General features: G+C 35.2%; 1 protein-coding gene across 5 annotated transcripts in view; it reads left to right on the top strand.

Annotated features, from left to right (window-relative positions):
- Positions 1–21477, top strand: part of LOC139315387 (RNA-binding protein 12-like) — a 56259-nt gene that overhangs the window by 16830 nt on the left and 17952 nt on the right. For all 5 annotated transcript variants that reach the window (XM_070941622.1, XM_070941621.1, XM_070941620.1 and 2 more), the window contains 5 exons: positions 14869–14997; positions 16678–16857; positions 17190–17264; positions 17492–17563; positions 19954–20037. In XM_070941622.1, coding sequence (XP_070797723.1) covers positions 14869–14997; positions 16678–16857; positions 17190–17264; positions 17492–17563; positions 19954–20037 — 540 coding nt within the window. The remainder of the gene's footprint in view (positions 1–14868; positions 14998–16677; positions 16858–17189; positions 17265–17491; positions 17564–19953; positions 20038–21477) is intronic.

Genomic DNA, 21477 nt, shown 5'->3' with positions numbered 1-21477 from the left:
GGTTCAATGACAGTGATTGGTCCAAAGTCACCCAATTGGCTTTCATGCCTAATGGAGGTCTAAAACTCACTGTCTCCTGGTTTCTAGGCCAATACTTTAACCACCACACCAAATTGGCTCTCTAAATTATAACATAGATAGGAAAAATTATGCAGAAATACTTCTAGAAACAATGCCTGTTTCGTAAGTGATTCTGTCTAAAGAATATGTGTTGTGTCAAAGCTGAAAAAAGTTTTTTCTTATTTCAGTAGGAAACAACCATTCAATTTAATTGGTATGTTTCTTTAATTGAGAGCGAGACTTTTTCTTCTATATCAGTTTGACAGTTCTTTAGGATTAACAAATTAAATAGAACATTATGAGAAGAATTTTGAGCTGTGTATAATGTGCAGATCAGCATTGTGAAGCTTGTGGTCAAGGACATCCTCACTGGAAAATACCTGGTCTTCCAATGGGCATGATAGTGACAAAAGACCTAGAAGGAATAACAATGGTGATACCTTTTTGGGAGTTCTTATTTAGGGGTTTTGTTAGAGTAGCTTTGTTAAGACAAGTAGTGTTAACAATTAGTTCCCTCTTTTTGATGTTGGTCCGTTCCTTCCACAAAGATCTTAAGACCTGGCTTTTTACTCAAATCACCTGATCTGGTTGGGTTTTTTAGTTAACTATGGGATTTTAAATTGGATTTTTAATGCTATTTAGTGATATTGTTTTTATTGTCATTTTGTACTTGTGAGCTGCCCCGAGTCCTTTGGGAGAAGGGTGGCATATAAATTTTAATAAAATAAAATAAATAAATAAATAGTTGTACCTCCAAGTCTTAGTGTAGAGGTCAGATTTAAATGGGAAATAGTGCTAAACTTTACATCTTAAGTGAAAAATATGGGGGGGGGGGTTGCTAGTACTTCACAGAAATGTGTGACAAAACAAAATCAAATTTATAGCCATTTAAAACTTGAACAACTTTTAATCTTACTTGTGTTTGCTTGCCATGTTTACAGTCAGGGTGCAAGACACAAACTCCATCCCAATAATAATAAAGTACAAGCAGTTTAAACATTATAACCATAACTGCCTAGAGACCTTAATTTGTCTCATCCCATCAATTATTTCTGTTTGGAGTACTGGATGCTTCATGAAAATTCTAAAATTAATCTCTTCAACTCACAGTGTACTTTAGTGAAAATATCTTCAATCCAAGCAAGATGTCAGTTATGAGGGATGATGGTTTTCAAAGTTTTGCACTAAAACTAGGATGCAATACCTATTACCTTACACATCCTAGAATTTCAGTTATGTCATGAGTTTTATTAATGTTGAAATAAATATATATTCAAACACGTAATTCAAGAAATCAGAAATCCCTTTTAAAATATTTATTTATTGGATTTATGTGCTGCCGATCTGGTCCAGAAGCAACACTGGGTGGCTTACAAACATTAGAAATAAATTAAAGTATTGAAATTTTGCACTCTAAAATGAATCCTAGCATGGGGTTTTATTGAATTATTCAGATTTTAATAATGTTTTTGCATTCATTACAGTAAAATTTTATGTACAATGCTACACTTCAGACATTGAAGCATAAAGAATAAAAACCAAGTTAACATTAATATTAAACTACAGACCTGTCAAAATGCATTGTACAAGAAATTTATGACTACAAAATATTTTACAAAGGTGGTATCTGTTATAGAAAATGTGTTCTTTTGTACTTGTTCATCAGAAAATTTTTCTGATGTTTTTAAGGTTCCAGAGGATAACATTATTGAATATAAATCAGTTTCAGGTAGGTGAAACTTCTAGTATATGATTGATAGGCAATTGGTATTTTTCAGTTATGTAGATTAGCTGCCTGCCTGTTTAACAAATCATTTTCTTCCTATTTGTATTATATTGCAAGTGCTACCCGGTTTTGAGATTTTCTTTCAAAGGAACATCGTTTTTATAGACATCTATTATATTATAATTTATAATAGGTTTAAATTATTCAGATTTAAAATTAATAAAGGGATTTCTAATAATTGTCTCACAGTCATCAAAGCAAATCCAGTTGCACTAGTTATAAATACTCTATTCCTTGAGAAGAAGCAATTTGAATGGCAATAGGAAGAAAGAATGTAGTTTTCCAAATTCCTCTGACACTCCTGTTTTGAAAGTTCTGTACAGTAGAAATGTTGGATTCCTTTAGATAGTTGGATTTTGTAGAAAATGCAAATTAGACAAAACCAATAGCAATAGCATTTAGACTTAAATACCACTTCACAGTGCTTTACAGTCCTCTCTAAGCAGAGTCTGCATATTTCCCCCAACTATCATTTTACTGACCTCGGAAGGATGGAATGCTGAGACAGCCTTGAGCCTGGTGAGATTCGAACTGGCAAATTGCAGTCAGCTGGCAGTCAGCAGAGGAAGCCTGCAGTACTGCATTGTAACTACTGTGCCACCGTGGCTCAAAATCAAAGACAATATTCGTTGACATATTATTTTGCCCCCAACAAAAAGTTGAATAGACAGGCAATGGACACAATGAAAGAGATGATGTAAATGTACTGAGAAAAGGTGAGAAATTTACACATTCACAAAAGATTTTGTCATGACCAGCTACAAAACAGCCATTGCCTGCTGCATACACTCTAGTCCCCTGAGACATTCTGCCAGTCCACAAAGATTTATGTTTTGGCAAGTGGAAACATTTTTAAATAAAACTCTTAGGTGTAACCACTTGCTCTTTATATTTTCTATGGCTGTATGTAGAGCTATGTGTATAACTTTCCATTAACTTTTATAATCATAATGCATAAATGTGCATTAATCAAATCAGTTATGTAGTTTTATTGATACTGTAATGAAATTGTTCAACCACTGAGTTGTCGTAATTTGGTCAACAAAAGTAATACATTGCAATTCATACATATCCAGTAAAATTATTGCAAAGCTACACAACAACATGCTAAGAATAATGGCATTTTAATTTTGTACTTGCTTAGGGAAAATCATTTAGAATTTAACTCACAAAGAACAAACTGATTGACCTGAGCTAGTGCAACTCATCAACAATTACTTTTGCAAACCTTTCACAAAATTAATATATGCCAACTGTGTGTTACATCTTCTGAGAAATTACCCAATACTTTATCTGTATTGGGCAGACACATTAACTTGCATTTGTCTTGCATCTGAAAAAAATAAAAATGTTTACTTTCATATAAGTGTTTCAGCTTTCCTTTACTTCTGTATTCTTCAGGTTTACCCTACCTCTAAGTAGCAAGCATAGCTACTTATCTTTCTTAAGTACATATAGATTTACCTTGTGTTGCCTTTAGTGGCAGCTTTGTATCCCAACCACAAACTGTTTAGAAGGACATCTAAAATATTGTTTCTTGTCCACCAAGTAATTGTCAGGTGAGCGTTTTTTTTAAAGAAATGTCAATTATTATTCAGATAAGAATGATGAAATACAGGTAGTCCTCACCGTATGACCACAATTGAGCCCAAAATGTATGTTGTTAAGTGAGTTTTGCACCATTTTACGACCTTCGTTGCCACAGTTCTTAAGTGAATCACTGCAGTAGTTAAGTTAGTGATATTTGTTAAGTGAATCTGGTTTACCCATTGACTGTTGGTCAGAAAATCGCAAAAGGGGATCACATGATCCCAGGACACTGCGACTATCATAAGTATGAGTCAGTTGCCAACTGTTTGAATTTTGAACATGTGACCTTGGGGGTGCTGCAACAGTCGTGTGAAAAATGGTCATAAGTCACTTATTTTAGTGATGTAATTTTGAATAGTCACTAAATGAACTGTTGTAAGTCAAGGACTACTTGTACTACAGGTGTTATCTCTAAAATAGAATATGTTGTGGTATTTGAAATATGATTACAGAGAAAACAGTTAAAAATGAACCACAATTTGTGGAAAATATGCTAAAAATACATGCTGGCTTTGATTTTTTTTTTTTTTTTTAGTTAGATGAGCCTAGGTCAGTGATGGCGAACCTTTTTGGCACTGAGTGCCCAAATTGTGCATGCGCGCCCAAATTGCAAGGTGTGGGTGTGTGCACGGCCTGAGCATGTGCCCGCGAGCACAGCACATGCACCCCGCACATGTGTACATGCCATGAGCATGCGTGGCAGAGACCCGAAGACCAGCTGGCCAGCGGGAGGCGCATGCGCAGCAGAGAGCCAAAACAGAGTTGAGGCGACGGTGCACATGCCCACAGAGAGGGCTCTTCATGCCACCTCTGGCACATGTGCCATAGGTTCGCCACTACTAGCCTAGGTAATATTTTTTGAGCTTTTAAATGATAAACATTAAACATAAATTTAAATTGAGCAGCAATTATTTTCTTCAGAATCAATGGAAATGGATATACTCATCTTCACAAGTGGAAACTGAAGATGTCATTGACACCCACAAACAACATATTGATGTTTATCGAATATATTTCTCAAGTAGAATATGTATAGAAAGCATTCTTTGGTGATAATCTTAATGGGGTGCAAAATATCTTGTCTGATGCAAAAGTATGTGTTCCAATATATATTATAATTGTGTGCTCAGTTTATAAACTTTTTTAGGAACATTAAAATGCAAAATAGCTCTCTTATCGAGAACTTTTATTTTGGTGATGTCCTATTTATATTTTTTAAGGCTATTTTTTTATACATGCTTTGCAAAATATAACATACTGTTACAGGAGATTGTTGTTGTGAAGTCGTGTCCGACCCATCGCAACCCCATGGACAACTTTCCTCCAGGCCTTCCTGTCCTCTACCATCCCCCGGAGTCCATTTAAGCTCATGCTGACTGCTTCAGTGACTCCATCCAGCCACCTCATTTTCTGCCATCCGTTTCTTCTTTTGCCCTCAATCGTTCCCAGCATTAGGCTTTTCTCCAGTGAGTCCTTCTTTCTCATTAAGTGGCCAAAGTATTTCAGTTTCATCTTCAGGACCTGGCCTTCTAAAGAGCAGTCAGGATTGATCACTAGGACTGACTGGTTTGATTGCCTTGCAGTCCAAGGGACTCGCAGGAGTCTTCTCCAGCATCATAGTCCAAAGGCCTCAATTTTTTGATGCTCAGCCTTCCTTATGGTCCAACTTTCACAGCCATACATTGCAACTGGGGAAACCATAGCCTTGAGTATAAGCACTTTTATTGCAGGAGATTTGGATAGAGAAAAATGGACATAATTCTCAAATACGCAGAAAATGCATATTCAATATATGCAGGTTTTTCATAGTGAATGAATATTCATCATCTCAGGGAAGGTAGCTTTTTTTCTTTGACACTTTTCACAGGTGATATTTATTATTTAACCTAGAGCTATGGTGTCATAACAAGGGAAACCTTATCAAACACTTCTGAGTTTGTCCCAGGAAAAAAATATTACAGTAGCTGTATTGTATCTTTAGGTTCTGTATTCCACTTTATCCACAATTCAATGAGTAGCTTTCATTTATTTTATTTTAGAAAATATATTTACTAGTTTGTTTAAAATGAGATATTAAGGGCGATCCAGTTTAATTTCCTAGGTGGGAAGAAATATAAGCCAGAAATAATACCAGATATTTTGGCTTCAGCTATTGAACAGTTATTATTGGAAATTCAAAGTTGTAAAGCTTAATTTGTTCCATTCAGTGAAGGTGTGGATTAGATACATGTCTTTGGACCCCATTGGCATATATGTTCAATAAAATGAGGGTATTCTCTGTGTAATACTGTTGATGACAATTTCATAATGTTAATACTGTTTTCAGTTCTCAATTTTGTTGCACTCATTCTAGTATACTGCTGCATTCCTTGTTTGTAAAGAATAAAAATCTTGAGTAAATTTACAATCGATGAGTTTTGGAATATTGCAAAAGCATTATAGTTGACTTACTGAAATAAACAAACCTGTTTCCTCCCAAACTCAGCTGAGATATGCATATATTTGGTGCAAGCTTTAGGTTTTATTACTCCAAAATAATGCCAAGATAAATGGCTAACATTTGGTTGCAGTCAAGATCCTCAGTTAAATTACAAAGATTGCATAATTAACAATATCATTTACTAAATTTAATTAATATAGTAATACACATTTATTTTTAACTGAAGACTTATCTCCAATATAGAAAACTAGTTAAATGTTTATAGATAATAAAAATGGAATTATAGCTATGTATATTAATGTATCTTATGTAGAATAGTTTTATACAAGGAGTATCTTCTTAGTAGCTTCCCTGCCTCATTCTTTTGGAGATACGTAATTACATACCTACATACTAATTACAAAAATTTAATTATATTAAAATTAATTACTAAACTATGGATTAATTATAGAACTACATATGTAACATGTAGACATGTAATATGTTCCATACTTGTCCTATACATGTTTGGAAATAACAAAATAAAAAAAAGTTTGAAAGATCAGAAGAATAACAGTATCCTATGTAAAAACTATCTTTCAAATGTGTGTACAACTAGAACACATAAATGTAACCAAATATTAGGTGCAAAGAATCAGATCTACATGTGAAGAGTTCAATAAGCTATTTTATTGCTCATGGCTATTTCACAGGTATTTTCCTCGACTTGCAGTCTGCACCTGAATCAGACTACATAAGATTCAACAGCATTCGTTTGTGTGTGTGAGGAAGATTGAACTTCCATTCTTGTGCCTGTGTAACAATTCTAGGCTAATTCTCTGCTTGACTCCTCCCCCTGGCTCAGCCAGTCTCTCCAATACCAAGCGAGTGAAGGATATTGCTGGATTCAATTGAAATTACACACACACACACACACCCCATGTAAGAGCACAGTGAAAATTTACCCTTGATGTTACTATATATTAGTAATGCAGCTAGACAAATTAAAATTCATTCCAAAGTTATTAAATATTAATATTTTCCAAAATATTAAATTCATTGTGAAAAGACTTAATTAGATTTGCTGAACTAATCATATGACATGTAAAACTGGTCATTTTTGGAAATGTAATTGAGAATTAGAATTGAGAAAAGTAAGCAGTTTAGTAAGAAATATTAATTGTAGGATGCCCAGCAGGTGGCAGCACCTAGTTAACCTGGCTGATCTAAAAGAGGACATACAGTAGGCTTAAGGAAAGGCTTGAGAAATCCAACAATACATCTAAATTTAATTGGAAGTTACTTATTTCATGGCAGTTACATTCAGATATAATGGAGAGAATCTACAATAGTGCTGTGTTTTGCTAAATAAAGCAGCTGTCCCTATATTATGCACCTCACAGACTGGAAATTTGTTTAAAGACACACATTTCTGTAAAAAGTATGAATTGAAACATCTTGAGATCTTGTTCTATAAGCGTTTTCACTGTTATGACAATGTGGGTAATGTGTCATTGATAGATCTTATATTCTGGTGATGCATGAATGCATAGGAAACTCAGAATGACTATGCCTTTCCTGCTGTTTAATTTTGGAAAATAAATGCAATACAGGAAATACGTTTTGTATATAAACCAAAATCTTTTTTAAAAATTCAAATAAAGTTGAATAAAGACAATGAAACTTTTGATTAATAAATATCATGCATAACAGATGAGAAGGAATTACCATGGATTTGTTAACAAATTCATTTTGGAAGCAATGCACTTATTTCAGAAAATATCACCATTTCTGAGGTCAAGTAATATACTAACATTACCATATTTATATATAACTAAACCCTGACTAGAAACATAATTATGGGAAGCACTGATGTTCTTAAATATAAGAATTAGTTTTTAAATTATTGATCAGAAAACTTCTCTTTGTGTCCTTATTCCACTGTAAAATAGAATCATTTTATTCACAAGAATGTTTTTAGCTCAGCATTTGACCCTACCTACTAATCTATTACTTATAGGGAATATCTCTTCAAATATTTGAAATTATCTTCCATTCACACAAGACCTCCCAACATAGTACTGTAGAGCATATCAAAAGAGAAGGAAGGAAGGACTGACCAGCTGGCAACCTACTATCTTAAAAAGGTTTAATATTAAAAGAAAACAAAACCCTGTTCTAAATCCATGTTACAACTGAAACACCAGATTATTTTGCATAATTGTTTTGGAGCACCAAGTAGTCTGCTCTGTGTTTCCGTATATAATTGATGAAGCTACAACCATGACTATAATTATAAGCAATATCAACTACAGGGATGTGTATACTAATCATGCAAATGATCCAAATGATGATTATCCCTAGAAAACTATTGAGAAAGCAGAATATTAATGTAATTGTGACTTGGCAATGGAGTACCCAATCTAAAAGATTACAGCCTTTTTTTCTGGTTCAAATATTTTCTATACACATATTTTGTCCCCATTGAATTCCTAAACATATAAATAAAATAAAATAAAATCCTAATGTTTTGCCCTGGATTATTGGGAGGGTGCTGTGGCTGAACATGTTATGTCCTCCACAAGAACTAGTTCGTTCTTATCTCCATATTTCTGGGAAACAATATGTAATATTCCTGTAGTATAGTAGTAGTATGTTCTAGCTTATGTGTCTTTTTTTTGAAAGCACAATTGAGAGTTTTAACAGGATAGCATGGTAGTGAGAAGTGAGGTATAGAGGAGATGGGCAGCAAAAAAAATTAATAAAAGTAAATGAAAGGATTTAAGATACAATTCTGTTGTGGTCCGCCAGCAGCCTGCGGAGCTGGCAGCGGAGTCAGATAGTGAGGAGGCTGGGGAGGAACATGGGCCAGTCCTGGAGTCTGGGGAAGGCCCGGATGAGGGATGGGGCCAGGGCCATCTGGAAGTGATGCGCGGATTCTGGACCCTCCAGAGTCAGACAGCAGAGAGGCAGAGGACCAGGAGGAGCCATGCACAGAGCTGACAGAAGGCACGAACAGTTAAAACAAAAGGGACGATTTGGGAGTAAGGCCTGGAGATGATTGGCCCCTCCCATAAGGCTTAAAAGGAGAAAAGGCACGTGGGTACTTTGCAGGAAAGCAACATCGTTAATTCTGTTCCCAGTCGGCATCCCTGTTTGATTCTGGAATCCGTATGGCTTTGCCAAATAGGTCTTTGGCAGAGTGTCAAGGTAGATAAAGTTGGTGATTATCCCAACTAATTGGGACTCAGCTGTGAATGAACATAATTCACAGCTGTAGCAATAAAAAAGGTTTTTGGGACTACTCGTGTGTTTTATTGACTCGGGAAGCCTAGGTCATAACATCTGTGCATTTTTACCTGAGAGATCCTGGATGCAGTAGGAATTTTTTTTACAGATAGGTGTAGGATTGGCTGTGATGCTCCAGTTGCTCACGCACTTAGGGATCCCATTAAGCATTATATATTTACATAAATAGAGGTAGTTCTTCCTTAATTACCGATTGCTTAGTGGCCATTCAAAGTTATTTTGAAAACACCCCCCCCCAAAAAAAAAGCTAATTATGATCTAGTTTTGGAGTTCTGATGGTTGCACACACCCACTCCATGTTTTGGACTCTTGGCAACTAACTTCAATTTTGTGGCTGGTTGTAGTTCTCCATGGTCATGTGACTGATTCATGATGATGCTTTCCAGTTTTGGCCTTTTTGGCCGGTTTGCAGCAAAGCACACTCGGGAACCATTGATTCATTAATGACCACTGCAAAAGTTTTAAAAATAGGCTCAGTCCTATTGGATGCTTTGGATGCCATAATCACTATTATGACTTATGATGGGAATTCTGGGCTTCATTATGGTCAAGGTATAGATACAAATTGAGATGCTGTTAATGCTTGTAGTGATGATCATGCACACAAAGCATGAGGTTATAGCAAAAGAGAAGATGAGATGTCTTCCAAATTTTGATTTTTTTTTACTGTAAGTCACCTGAAGGTTACATGTATGTCAGTCTTCATGAATTAATGTGTATACACACCAGTAAGATTCCATGAATGCGTAGCTTAGGGAACTTATTTTGAACTATTTGAATCATATAAGTCAAATGTAAATAGCTTTGGGGATGGCCATGGCAGATTTGAAGGAGGTGATGCGAGTCAGAGGGGATGGAGAATGCTGATCCATAAAGTGGCTGGGTGGGTTTGACACAACTGAATGGCTGATGATGATGAAATAGCTTTTAGACGCCAGTAATTTTTAACTGCCATGAGTGTAAACTCTTCAAACATCCAGAGTAAATCCCTCTTGGTCATGAAATGTGTAAAATCGCATAACTTCATGCAGGCTTTTATGTTTCTTTACTTTTCTTTATATACTGTTTGCAGTTTACATATATAGTAGTCAGACCAAAACAGCTTCTCATTTACTTACTCATTTACTTAAATCTCTCTTGGAGTACTATTACATATTCTGATTAGCATACTCTTTTTCAACTTGAGTTTTTCATAATATCTTGAACTGCTCTTCGAGTGTCTTGGATTACATCTAGAAAGGTTTAGGGTAAATGAAAAACATTTTGGTAAGGGTGGGCCCATTAGAAGCTTAAATATACATCTCCCTTCCCTTCCCATCCCTTAAAATCAAAATAGGAGTGGCTGGCAGTATTGGTGATCCCAAAGGCATAAGTGTCCTGAAAGGATGGTGGCGAGTATTTTAACCGGCTAGTTCAACATGAGTAATAAGAGGCAAAACATCACTCAGTCTATTCCCATCAGGAAGTGCAGGACATTTTCTTAGAAATGTAAATACTGTAAAATCTAAGTTGAGCCATTCGGCTTTGAGATCTACAGAATAACTTAATATACCATCTAGCTGATATTACTTGAACGGAAAAAAAAAACCCTCAATAACCCAGTACTGATTAACACTTGAATGGAACACTACCAGAAAACCCTGGGACTAGCCTAAGAAATTGAGCAAATTTCCCAGAAGGCAGTGGCAAGCCACTTCTGTACAGTTACCAAAGAAAACTACATTTGTGTGTCTATGCAGCCACCAGAAGTCAAGCTTTGCTGAGTTTTCACTTTTTTTAAACATGCCATTTTATAACCATTTAGAACAATATTCCATCTAATATTTGGTTTTTCTCATGGTCCAGATATATACATAGTAAGATACAGAAGTATACACATTTTGTAGGGCTTACCATGATGTCTGTAGCTTTGGGCACTTGCAAAGATCACTTTGACAAAACTACCAGGTGATTTAGTATGAATGTTTTAATTTCTTGTATTCTCTTAAAGTAGCTCTTGGACAAATAGTGCTGCAAATTAAATATCAGTGTCAAGTCAGCAGCACTGCAATTGCAGGTAAACCCATCTATATAGATGAGGTGGGAGAGCAATGAAAGGATCCTTTCAAATGAAAAGTCAGCGCTAATTATTGTGTTTTCTGCTTCTTCAATGCCTCCCTTATCTTACTCCCTGTTTGTTTCACCTTTAGCATCCTGCCTGGCCTTTGCTTTTCTTTTTCTCATTTTCAAGTATCATCCCGATTAATGTTATAGCTTCCTCCATTCCCGATATGTAGCAGGTTCCGTTGCAAGAAACAATAATCATGGACTTGATAATGTTACCACACTACTGTAGGGTAAACATCTTCAGTGCTAGAAAGGAGAGTAAACCCCACTCCCTTCTAGTACGGAAGATATAGTAATGAAACATCTACAAGCAAACAACCAAAGCTCAAAGAGCAACAAGGACTCCATTGTTAGAAATTTGTTACTCAGTACTAAATAACAACAGTGCTTGTTTTAGTTATGGAAGTTAGGTATATTACACTGACTCCTGTCCTTTTTTCAATCTTTTCCATATTTGCATGTCTGACAATTACAGTCACAAATTAATGTTTATCTGGTTTGATCTGAATTACGTCATGTTTGTGGCAGCAAAGCTTTTGGTAATAAACTGATTCAGCATAGAATGTTCATGGACATTATAGTTGCTCAGGAAACAAAGCCTGCAGCAAGAAATGCTGACAATTGAATTTCTTTATAGAAATACTAGCTTGGTTACAGTCAAAATGTCACAGATTATGAATGCAGTGGTGTTTTATATGGGGATGCTAGGGAACTAAGTCTAGGGGCAGATGTACCAAGTAACTGTACCTCCATCCTTGACTGGACCTTGCATAAGAGTACGCTGTCCTTAATCTTGTCCATATAACGTGACCTTGCTGTGCCCCCAGAGTGGGTTGATATGGCATTGCTTTCCCTTACTTTAACGTGCTACTCTACTTTAAAGGAAATGATTAGTGTTCCCTGAGAGCACAGCATGATCCACTCTACTATTCTTCCAGTTGGCATTTGGGTTGTTCTGCACATTGCATTTTTTCCCCCACTTTTGGTTCCTGTCTTGTTATTTGTTGTTGACTGTGCAATTGAGAAGGCTTTAGCTAACAGAGGGAGTGGGATCCATTCCACTCTGTGGATATGGAGTGGGATCCATATCCACTTTTAGTGAATAACATCCAAAAGTCAGTTGATAGTGATACAACAGAAAAACCATGGGAAAAAACAGGTTGAACTGCCCTAGATGCTAACTATTCCTAAGTGTTAAGTAAAAAGTCTTACTGTCTTCTTAGAGTCAGTCTGGTTCTACTTATATAAGCAGCAAGCACCACTAACAATGGTAGCTTCCAGTGTGACAAAAATGCCTGTTGTATGAATTGCTTATAATCAGCAGTCACATGGGAAAGAAGGTAGGACAGAAATAGGCAATGAACTCAAAGCAAAAGTCAAAGAGAATGATTAGAGAGAAGAGAATTGGGAGAAAAGGGGAAACAATTGAAAAAAGTGTAAGAAGGACAGAATAGCCAAATATCATAGTTTAAAATTGGCAATGGATTAGTAAACTACCATCCAATGAAATGTTGAAAAAAATAAAATGGAGCAAAGTGGCAGAGCAGGCTGACTGATAGAACTATAGCGGGAAACCATACATTAAAAGAACGAGCTTTTAATTTGTATAGCTAAATCTTAAACTGCTGAATTTTAAATTTCTGGATCTGATAGGGTGTCTCTTTGTTCTGACTTCCACTGCAATATGATTTGGCAGTCCCTAAAAAAACAAATATTTTTTCTTCATTCTAGTACGAAGTATTGTTAGCATGTTAGTGCAGGCTCTCTTATATAAGCTGGTTGATATTCAAGTTTACCTTTCACACTGTGCTTTGAGAATTACATAAAGCAGTTAAGTGTTCACATGTCCCACTGTGTGCATGTAAGTGTAGTTTGCAATTCATTGGCTTAAATTTTTTTCTTGTGTTTGAGAGGAATGGGATGTTTGCAATAGTTTTCAAGTATCAAGTCAGTTAACTTCTCAATTCTTTGGTTTTTGCTATTATCTAATATTGTATTAGACATTGGGGTGCACAATTATCTAGTCATAGGATTTTTAAAATTAAATGTTTTTTCAAAGTAAGCGATAAACTATTTTAACTTTTGAAATAGTTTTTTTCAGTTATTCATCAATGTAAGGCTATTGTAAAAAACTATTGAAATGTCACCAATAGAACACATGTGACAATGTATTACATAGTTTTTATTTGGAGACGACTGTTGTCCGAAAAAACTGAAAAAAATATTTAGCTGTATATATTAATATTTGAATAGCTGAAATTTCTATTTATTTTTTAAGTATGCAGAAACTGTTTCATATTGTGCTTTCTGTGGTTGTTCAGATTTAGGACTCAATGTAGCCAAAACATACTTGCATTTCTATTTTATGTGTTCCGTGTATTCAAGAAGCAGATGGCTTTATATTGATATACTTGGTCTAATGTGTCTGAAACTGATGTGGTATCAGTATTTTGAGAATCTGGGAGTGGAGTGAGAGAACTGTAACAACAGAAACTGAATAGATTATAACATTTCATTCATTGTTGATATGATTATATATTTGGCACTCTGCAGTAATGATTTTTTTTTCTTTTGGTGTTACATGGGATTGCTGACATGGTTGCTATCATTTAGTCCTTTTTTGCTTTTGAAATTATTTACATTAGGAAGAAAAACTTAAGAGTTAAGTTCTCTGAACTTTTACCACTTTCTATGACTTTAAAAAAAGTAAAAACAAGTGGAATCTACTGTTTTGTATTGTTTTATAACAATATATAAAAACAATATTAAACAACAGATTAGGTATCTGCCTGTTTAAATACATATTTATCTTGCTAAATATGGTATAGTTTATTGAATAGCCCGAAGGCCTTTTCAAACAAAACAGAAAAGAAAAAGGGAAAAAGATAAAACAGTTACAAAAATAGCAATCTAAAAATATATGATAGATGACATTAAAATTTTACAATATCAAATTTCAATAGCTAAGTTGCCAAGACTAGATAACCCAAATAGGATAGCTCCTCTCTAACTGAGCTCATCTTCCTTACAATCGATAAATTTTTTTTTGATATAACTGGCTCGTATTGCCGTCATTCTTTTAAGGTATCGAGCGATCGCTCTTACCAGGGGAGGAGAGTCAGCCCTCAACAGAAATGCTAATTTTTGGCTTATATATCCAGTGGGGAAATTTATTTATAATTGGAGACAGATATTGTTTTCTTACTTCTTGATAGAGACTACATTCGAATATTATATGCGCCGTGTGCTAAATATGGTTGCTGTATGGTTATTTTCATAATACTATAAATACGTTTTGATGAAAAAGACTTGGCTGTACATAAGGATTGGTATTCAGCCAAATTTATTCAGTTTTTTTTTTTAACATTTGTGTTCCATTCTTTGATTGGTTTAAATGCCAAAAGAATAGCAACAATAGGAAACCAATTTGTTGTTGTTGTTAGATGCGAAGTTGTGTCTGACCCATCGTGACCCCATGGACAACGTTCCTCCAGGCCTTCCTGTCCTCTATATAAATCAATCCAGATTCCATATGCATTGTACACTGAATTTATCCTTTAATGACTATTCTTTTTTTTTTCCTCCAATCTGTTTATAGATGGCTCAGTGCGTGACCAAGGTGGAACTGTCCATATCCTGTGACAACCTGATTGATAAAGATGTTGGCTCAAAATCTGATCCTCTGTGTGTCTTGCTTCAAAATATTGGTGGCGATCAGTGGACTGAAGTAAGAAATTTTTGATGGTAATAAATTTACCAGATTTGGGAAAGCCTGTTAATAGAGATTGGTTTTAAGTATGATTAAATTAACTTCAGTGGAACAATTGCAAGGAATTATTTTTGACAAATTTGGTAATAAATGCATTAAATTTCAGTCCCCATAAACAACCATAAACACAATTAAATTATCCCAAAATGAGTTTTATTAGTACATTCAATGTTTAGTTATTTGACATATCCCTTTCTATTTTAAAATGTATTTATTGTTAAATAATTTTGCTCCTTGTTATTGAATAGTTTGAGATGGGAAAAAGAAATAGACTGCATTGAGAAAGGAATTCTTACTCAGTTTTTTTGATTCCTTACATAGTGGTTTTTATCTGTCTGCAGATACATTTTCTTTGTAATATTTAAAATATTATTATTGCATTTTATTTATTCCTTCTAATTATTTGAAGCAATATTTGGCTATAACATGTTTCAATAACTTTATTTTTAGCGATTACATAGACAAACCTTCTCCAGGATGATCTGGCCCCAGCCAGGCTCTTTAGATCTTCCCACACCTAACTATTGTTTTAATAGACTCCATTCACTTTTCTGCTCGTTGTATAATTTTTTGCTTTCCTTTTACCTTTCTCAGCATTATGTGGAAAAATACTGGACACAATATCTCAAAGATTATGTTTTTTCTTTTTCTTTCTTTTTCATTCATACACATATGAATATGTGGTTTATTTAATATATTGTTTGAAATAGAATGGGGCAGCGTGGAGGCTCACCTGGGCCTAAAACGCTAGGCTTGTCAGCTGGAAAGCCAGCACCCCAGGTTTGAGACCCAAGTGCCATGTGATGGGTGAGCTCCCATCCTTACCCTAGCTCCTGCCAACCTAGCAGTTTGAAAGCATGCAAATTTGAGTAGATAAATAGGTACCACTTCAGTGGAAAGGTAACAGCGTTCTGTGATATCATGCTGGCCACGGAAATGTCCTCAGACAACACTAGCTCAGTGGCCTTGAAACAGAGATGAGCAACATCCCCTATAGTCAGCGGAGTAAAATCCGCAGGGACTCCTTTACCTTTTTTACCTTGAAATAGAATAGGAAAACTCAACATTTTGTTCAATCACAAGTTGGTCCTATTCAAAACATTTCTGTTTCTATAGCATAAATTTTTATAATGGGCCAATATAGTTACACATAATTCTGTTAATTTGATTTCAGTTAAAATGGAAATAGATTAAAAGTTTGAGGTGAGTGGTGTAGAAAAATCCACAATATTCAGTGTTACTAGTGAGTTATGCTTTCTAATTGTGTACAGAAAAAGAGCATCATGTTTTTCTGAATATTTTGCTCAGAAAAAAAAACCAGACATGCTTCCTTGGATATCAACTTGCCTCACACTACTGATCTCCCTAAGTTAAATGAAGCCCAGGGGAATGTTATATTAGGGCGTGTCAAATTTTTCAACTTCCAATTTCCAAATGTTAGGGGTGCTCAAAAGTTGTGACATGCCTTGGAGATTGTAAAGATATTTTGGTTACTTTAATATAATTTAAATGCGCCTGGTAAGTAACTACATAAATATCGTATCTTTTGAATATTTCGTTTGTTTCATTTGCTATCTATGAATCTATTTTGTTGACACTGCATTGTTTAGTGACCCTTTTTCTTTTTTGTTGTCATAGTTGGATCGAACTGAAAAAATAAAAAATTGCCAGAATCCTCAATTTTCAAAAAAGCTGCTAATTGATTATTATTTTGAGAAAGTTCAGAAGCTGAAATTTGGTATATATGATATTGATAATAAGTCATATGACTTAAGTGATGATGATTACCTTGGAGGAGCTGAATGTACCCTGGGTCAGGTATGGTAAACAGCTATGGTCACTACTATATAAAATGTTAAGTAAAAGTTTAGATTTTTTTATTTTTTTTGTTGGTAGTGAATAAATAAAAGGAGATTCTAATATACAGAAGCTTTAAGTTAAGAAAAGAGATAGCGAATTACTGTTCTTTCTTCTGTTTTGTTATTCTTGTTGAGAGGAATCAGTGCTTTTTTATAAAATAACCATGCAGTGTAATCTTTTCTTCTGAAAGATTAATGAAGTTCAGATTTTTACAATATAAATAATTGTAAGACACATTTTCATATTTTTTTCTTGTATAATTTGAATAATGTATGCAATTTATATTTTAGATTGTATCAAGTAAAATACTTGTTCAGCCTTTAATGTTGAAGAAAGGAAAGCCTGCAGGAAAAGGCATTATTACGGTAAAAGGAAAACTCAAGTTATAATTTGTTGTGAATATATGAATTAAGTTACACATCTGTTTCTTCTAGGGTTTAATGTATCTCAAGCATTTTTTCCTTTAGTTAAGCTAATATGTATCCATTGTTTGGTTTGTAATTTTTGTTATCAAACTAATTTTTAAATAAATATTCTACAATAATAAGGTGTCTTCCAAGATTACTAAAACAACATTTCCTTCAACCTGCAGATTTGTGCAGAAGAGATTAAAGATACCAGAGTTGTTTCTATTGATGTTGAAGCTCGGAATTTAGACAAAAAGGTAAAAAGAGGTGTAAAAAAAAAAACTCTAATAGTTCAGTCATGTTCTAATTTTGAAATTACTTTAATCCAAAAGCTTCAATCTTCACCTGAGTCTACACGTCTACCCAGGAATGAACCTCCAGAATTTACTGAGTCAGAATCACTTATCTTAGAACTGACTCACCAGTGGTGAAAGTTGGAAACAAGCCCCTATTTTTCCATTTTCTGCTTATTTTCAAAGAAGGCAATCAATGTCTCATTTTTTGAAAATGGAAATGAGGCAATAGGCCTAGACCTGATGTTTAAGCTTGTGTGCAGTACTTCTACTATATATTACCCCAATCCTATTAGTGTTTTAATAAAGGAAGCCTCCTTCCATGCTGCTGTCTTATACAGATCAATATTTTATGCTAGATAGCAGAAAAGTATCCTTCCCTTTATCTGGTACAGGACATTGTCAGCAGCATGGACAAAAGGCACTCCCAGGAGTCCTTGGCTACTTCCAGCTCAGTTTTCCTTCCCTAAGTAACTAGGGAAAAGTGGACACTGGATTCAGAGGGCACACATATTACATGTCTGGTACCATAGTGCCTCTGTCGTGAGGTAGCTTCCTTCTGTAGACTTCCAGTTAACAAACAGCAACTAAGCCAAATACTTTTTGCAGGGACTTTTTGTATGATGAAACAGCAACTTAATATGTGACAGTACTCTTGAATCCACAGTTAACATTACACTGCCAAATAAGATTCTGTCTATTGAGGAATAGTGGCATGTAACTCTGCCAAGATTCCTTTCACTGCACCTGCACAAAGAAAAATCAACACCGGGTGCTTCAATATCTTCAATGTCCAGGATAAACAGTGTTAAATATTACAGCAATAATAGAAAAGGTCTATCATAATTTAGAATTATATATCTTTTTCACTAGGAAAACCATCTGTCTGGTATTCTCCTCCCCCCATCATTATCCTGGTCTGTAGCTAAAGAAGGGTTCAACTCAGTCTCATTTAGGGGGTTCCCTCACTTTCCTTCTCTTTCTTTTTTATATTTCACAATATATTTAGGAGGCAAAACACATAACTGTGGTGCTTAATCGGTGCTTATCTTTATATAGTTCTCTTTATCTAGTTTTAGGACTTGTGTGGAGAACAGTTCATGTTTGAGGTCATATTTGTACCGAAATATTGAACATTGCAACTTTAAAGTACCACTGTATGTTCAATATCTATGACCACATTTTTGCATTCAGTTTTATGAGACCACAGTTTTAGAATTTCTTAAAAAGAATAGTGAAGACTTTCTGGCTTATAAACTAGATAAACAACGCCTTATTCCAATCAGTTTTACTAGAGTAGTCTCAGTGTTTCTGTATTCCTTAGGAATATGTCAGTCTTTTTAATTATGTAGTTACATAGGCTCAACTTTTACATTTTTGAGACATTATAGGCTTAACCTTTGGTTTAGTAGTGCTGCTCTTAGTAACTTCTGGTCCCATCACATAAGCCATCCTTTGGAAGTTCCTCTTGAAGCCACAGTGGCATTCATTGGAAGTAAGGGAGATGTCTCTCTCTCTCACTCCTCCCAGAAATCTCAAGAACAAACCTTGTTCTGGACAAGTGCAGATCACACATGTATGAATTCACAGATGGCCACTTGAATCTGGTAGATAACTAACCAGTTTTTATACACAACTGCAACCTGAATGTCCTCTATATAAATATAGATTGGAATAATTAAGACGTGGAAGAAGACAGAGATGAAGGAAGAAATAATTGGACATTGAATCTACTAAAACATAATATAGGCTAATTTTCTTAAACGTTTCCTTGAAAAGAATTAACCCCTAAAGAGACTGAAAAGCCATCATAATTATGTTTCAGTTATTACAGTCAGCTAATGTTTTAAGTGGGATCAACCAAAATAGAACAAAATAATATAAAAATATTTAACGTTTCCTCTTTCAAACAAGAAAGCAAGCAAAAGACTACTTGATTTATGACCACAATTAAGCCCAACATTTCTGTTGCTAAGTGAGACAATTGTTAAATGAGTTTTGCCCCATTTTATGGCCTTTCTTGCCAAAGTTGTTAAGTGAATCACTGCCATTGTTAAGTTAGTAACACGGCTGTTAAGTGAATCTGGATTCCCCATTGACTTTGCTTGTCAGGAGGTTGCAAAAGATGATCACATGACCTCGGGATACTGCAACTATCATAAATATGAATCAGTTGCCAAGCATCTGAATTTTGATTACATGACCATAGGGATGCCACAGCGGTCGAAAGTGTGAAAACAGTCATAAGTTACTTTTTCAGTGTCGTTGTAACGTTGAATGGTCACTAAATGAACTGTTGTAGATGAAATGTTTTATTTTTCTTATATCTGTATAAAATTATTTTCCCAATACAGGACTTTTTAGGCAAATCCGACCCATTTTTGGAATTCTATAAACAGAGTGATAGTGGAAAGTGGCAGCTTGTATACCGATCAGAGGTAAGATTTCCAGCGATTCCATCTTGGTTCATCAAGAGTTGCTATATATTAATGGGGAATTACAGGTCTATGTATGAAGTTGGGTGGGGTTTCAAATTCAGCAAATAGGCTTGATTTGGACAGATTTTTGTTTTCCTATGATGTAGAACGGGTTTCTCTAATTTACCATTTCTTCCTTCAAAAGTTTCTGCAGAGCTTCAGACTTGTTTTATTATTCTGAAGCTCCAGTCTCTTGTAAATGTGACAATAAAAAGGAGAAGGAAGAATAGAAGTCCTTGGTGCATGCAGAAGTTACATAAAATGCCTTTCGGGGATCAGAGTGACCTCTACCATCTTTGTTTATCTCACTTACATTCTTTGGTGCAATATTTGATTATGAGGACAGGGATTCTTGGCCACTGATTTGGACAGAGCAAGGGCCAGCAGGAGTGCTTGACTATGGGAAGGGCCAGGATAGGTTTCAGTCAAACTGTAAGTGCAAAGAAGCTTTAGAAATGATTTATAAGTATTCCAGGCAAGCAGTCTCTACAGTTTTAAAAGAAAAAAAAAGTAAGTGCCTACAGTATAGACTCCAGGTAAGGTTTGGACTGCTTTGGGCAGGCTATTTCCAAAGCATTAGATCAACTCTTTAAAGTTATTCAGCTGCAAAGCTGAACTCTTATTTGCAAAGGTCAGATAAAAAGCACTTTGTGCAAACAGAGTTTCCTACCTCATAAAAATATATTTTCATTGATTTGGGAAATGCCTCTCATTGCTATCTCACTTCATTCTATACTGACCATCAGGAACAGCTTTTCAGAGGCAAAGTAGATTTCTGCCTGTAATTTTTTGGGCTCAATTTGTTAATTGTTGGATAACAACAAACAAGTCAATTGGGACGTTATAGAACAGGGGTGTCAAACTCATGACAACACGTCATCACATTACATATCACAACTTTTTCCCCCTTCACTAAATGGGGGGTCGGCATGGCCGGCACATGATGCATCCAGCTCCCAGGCCACAAATTTGACACCCCTGTTATAGAAGAAGGCTTCATAGACTTGCTCTAGCAATCTTGTAGGTCTAACCAACTTCAACTTTCATCCATGATGGAACTGAAATATTAATTGAGGCACGTATTGAAAATGTATTTAAATATGACTTTGGAAATGAAATAAATTTATTAATTTAAGGAATGGTAACTTTATTTTATTCCTTCATTCATTCAACTTACCATATTTTTTGCACCATAAGATGCTCCAGACCAAAAGACGTACCTTGCTTTTTGGGAAGAAAACGAGGGGGGGGGGAAATCTGCCTTTACCTCCCAGCAGTTTGCCTCCTTACAGCAAACAGCAAACAGACTGGTCAGCTTCAGCACAGCCTGATTTAGCACAAGCAGCTGATTGGCAGTTGGATCTGCCTCCTGGAATACCACCTATCAGCTGTTCCAGGCTG

This window comes from Pituophis catenifer, unplaced genomic scaffold (assembly GCF_029215685.1).
Source record: "Pituophis catenifer annectens isolate HBS135680 unplaced genomic scaffold, rPitCat1.0.hap2 SCAF_3, whole genome shotgun sequence".
NCBI classification, from domain to species: Eukaryota; Metazoa; Chordata; class Lepidosauria; order Squamata; family Colubridae; genus Pituophis; species Pituophis catenifer.
This window is presented reverse-complemented; position numbering and strand designations above follow the sequence as displayed.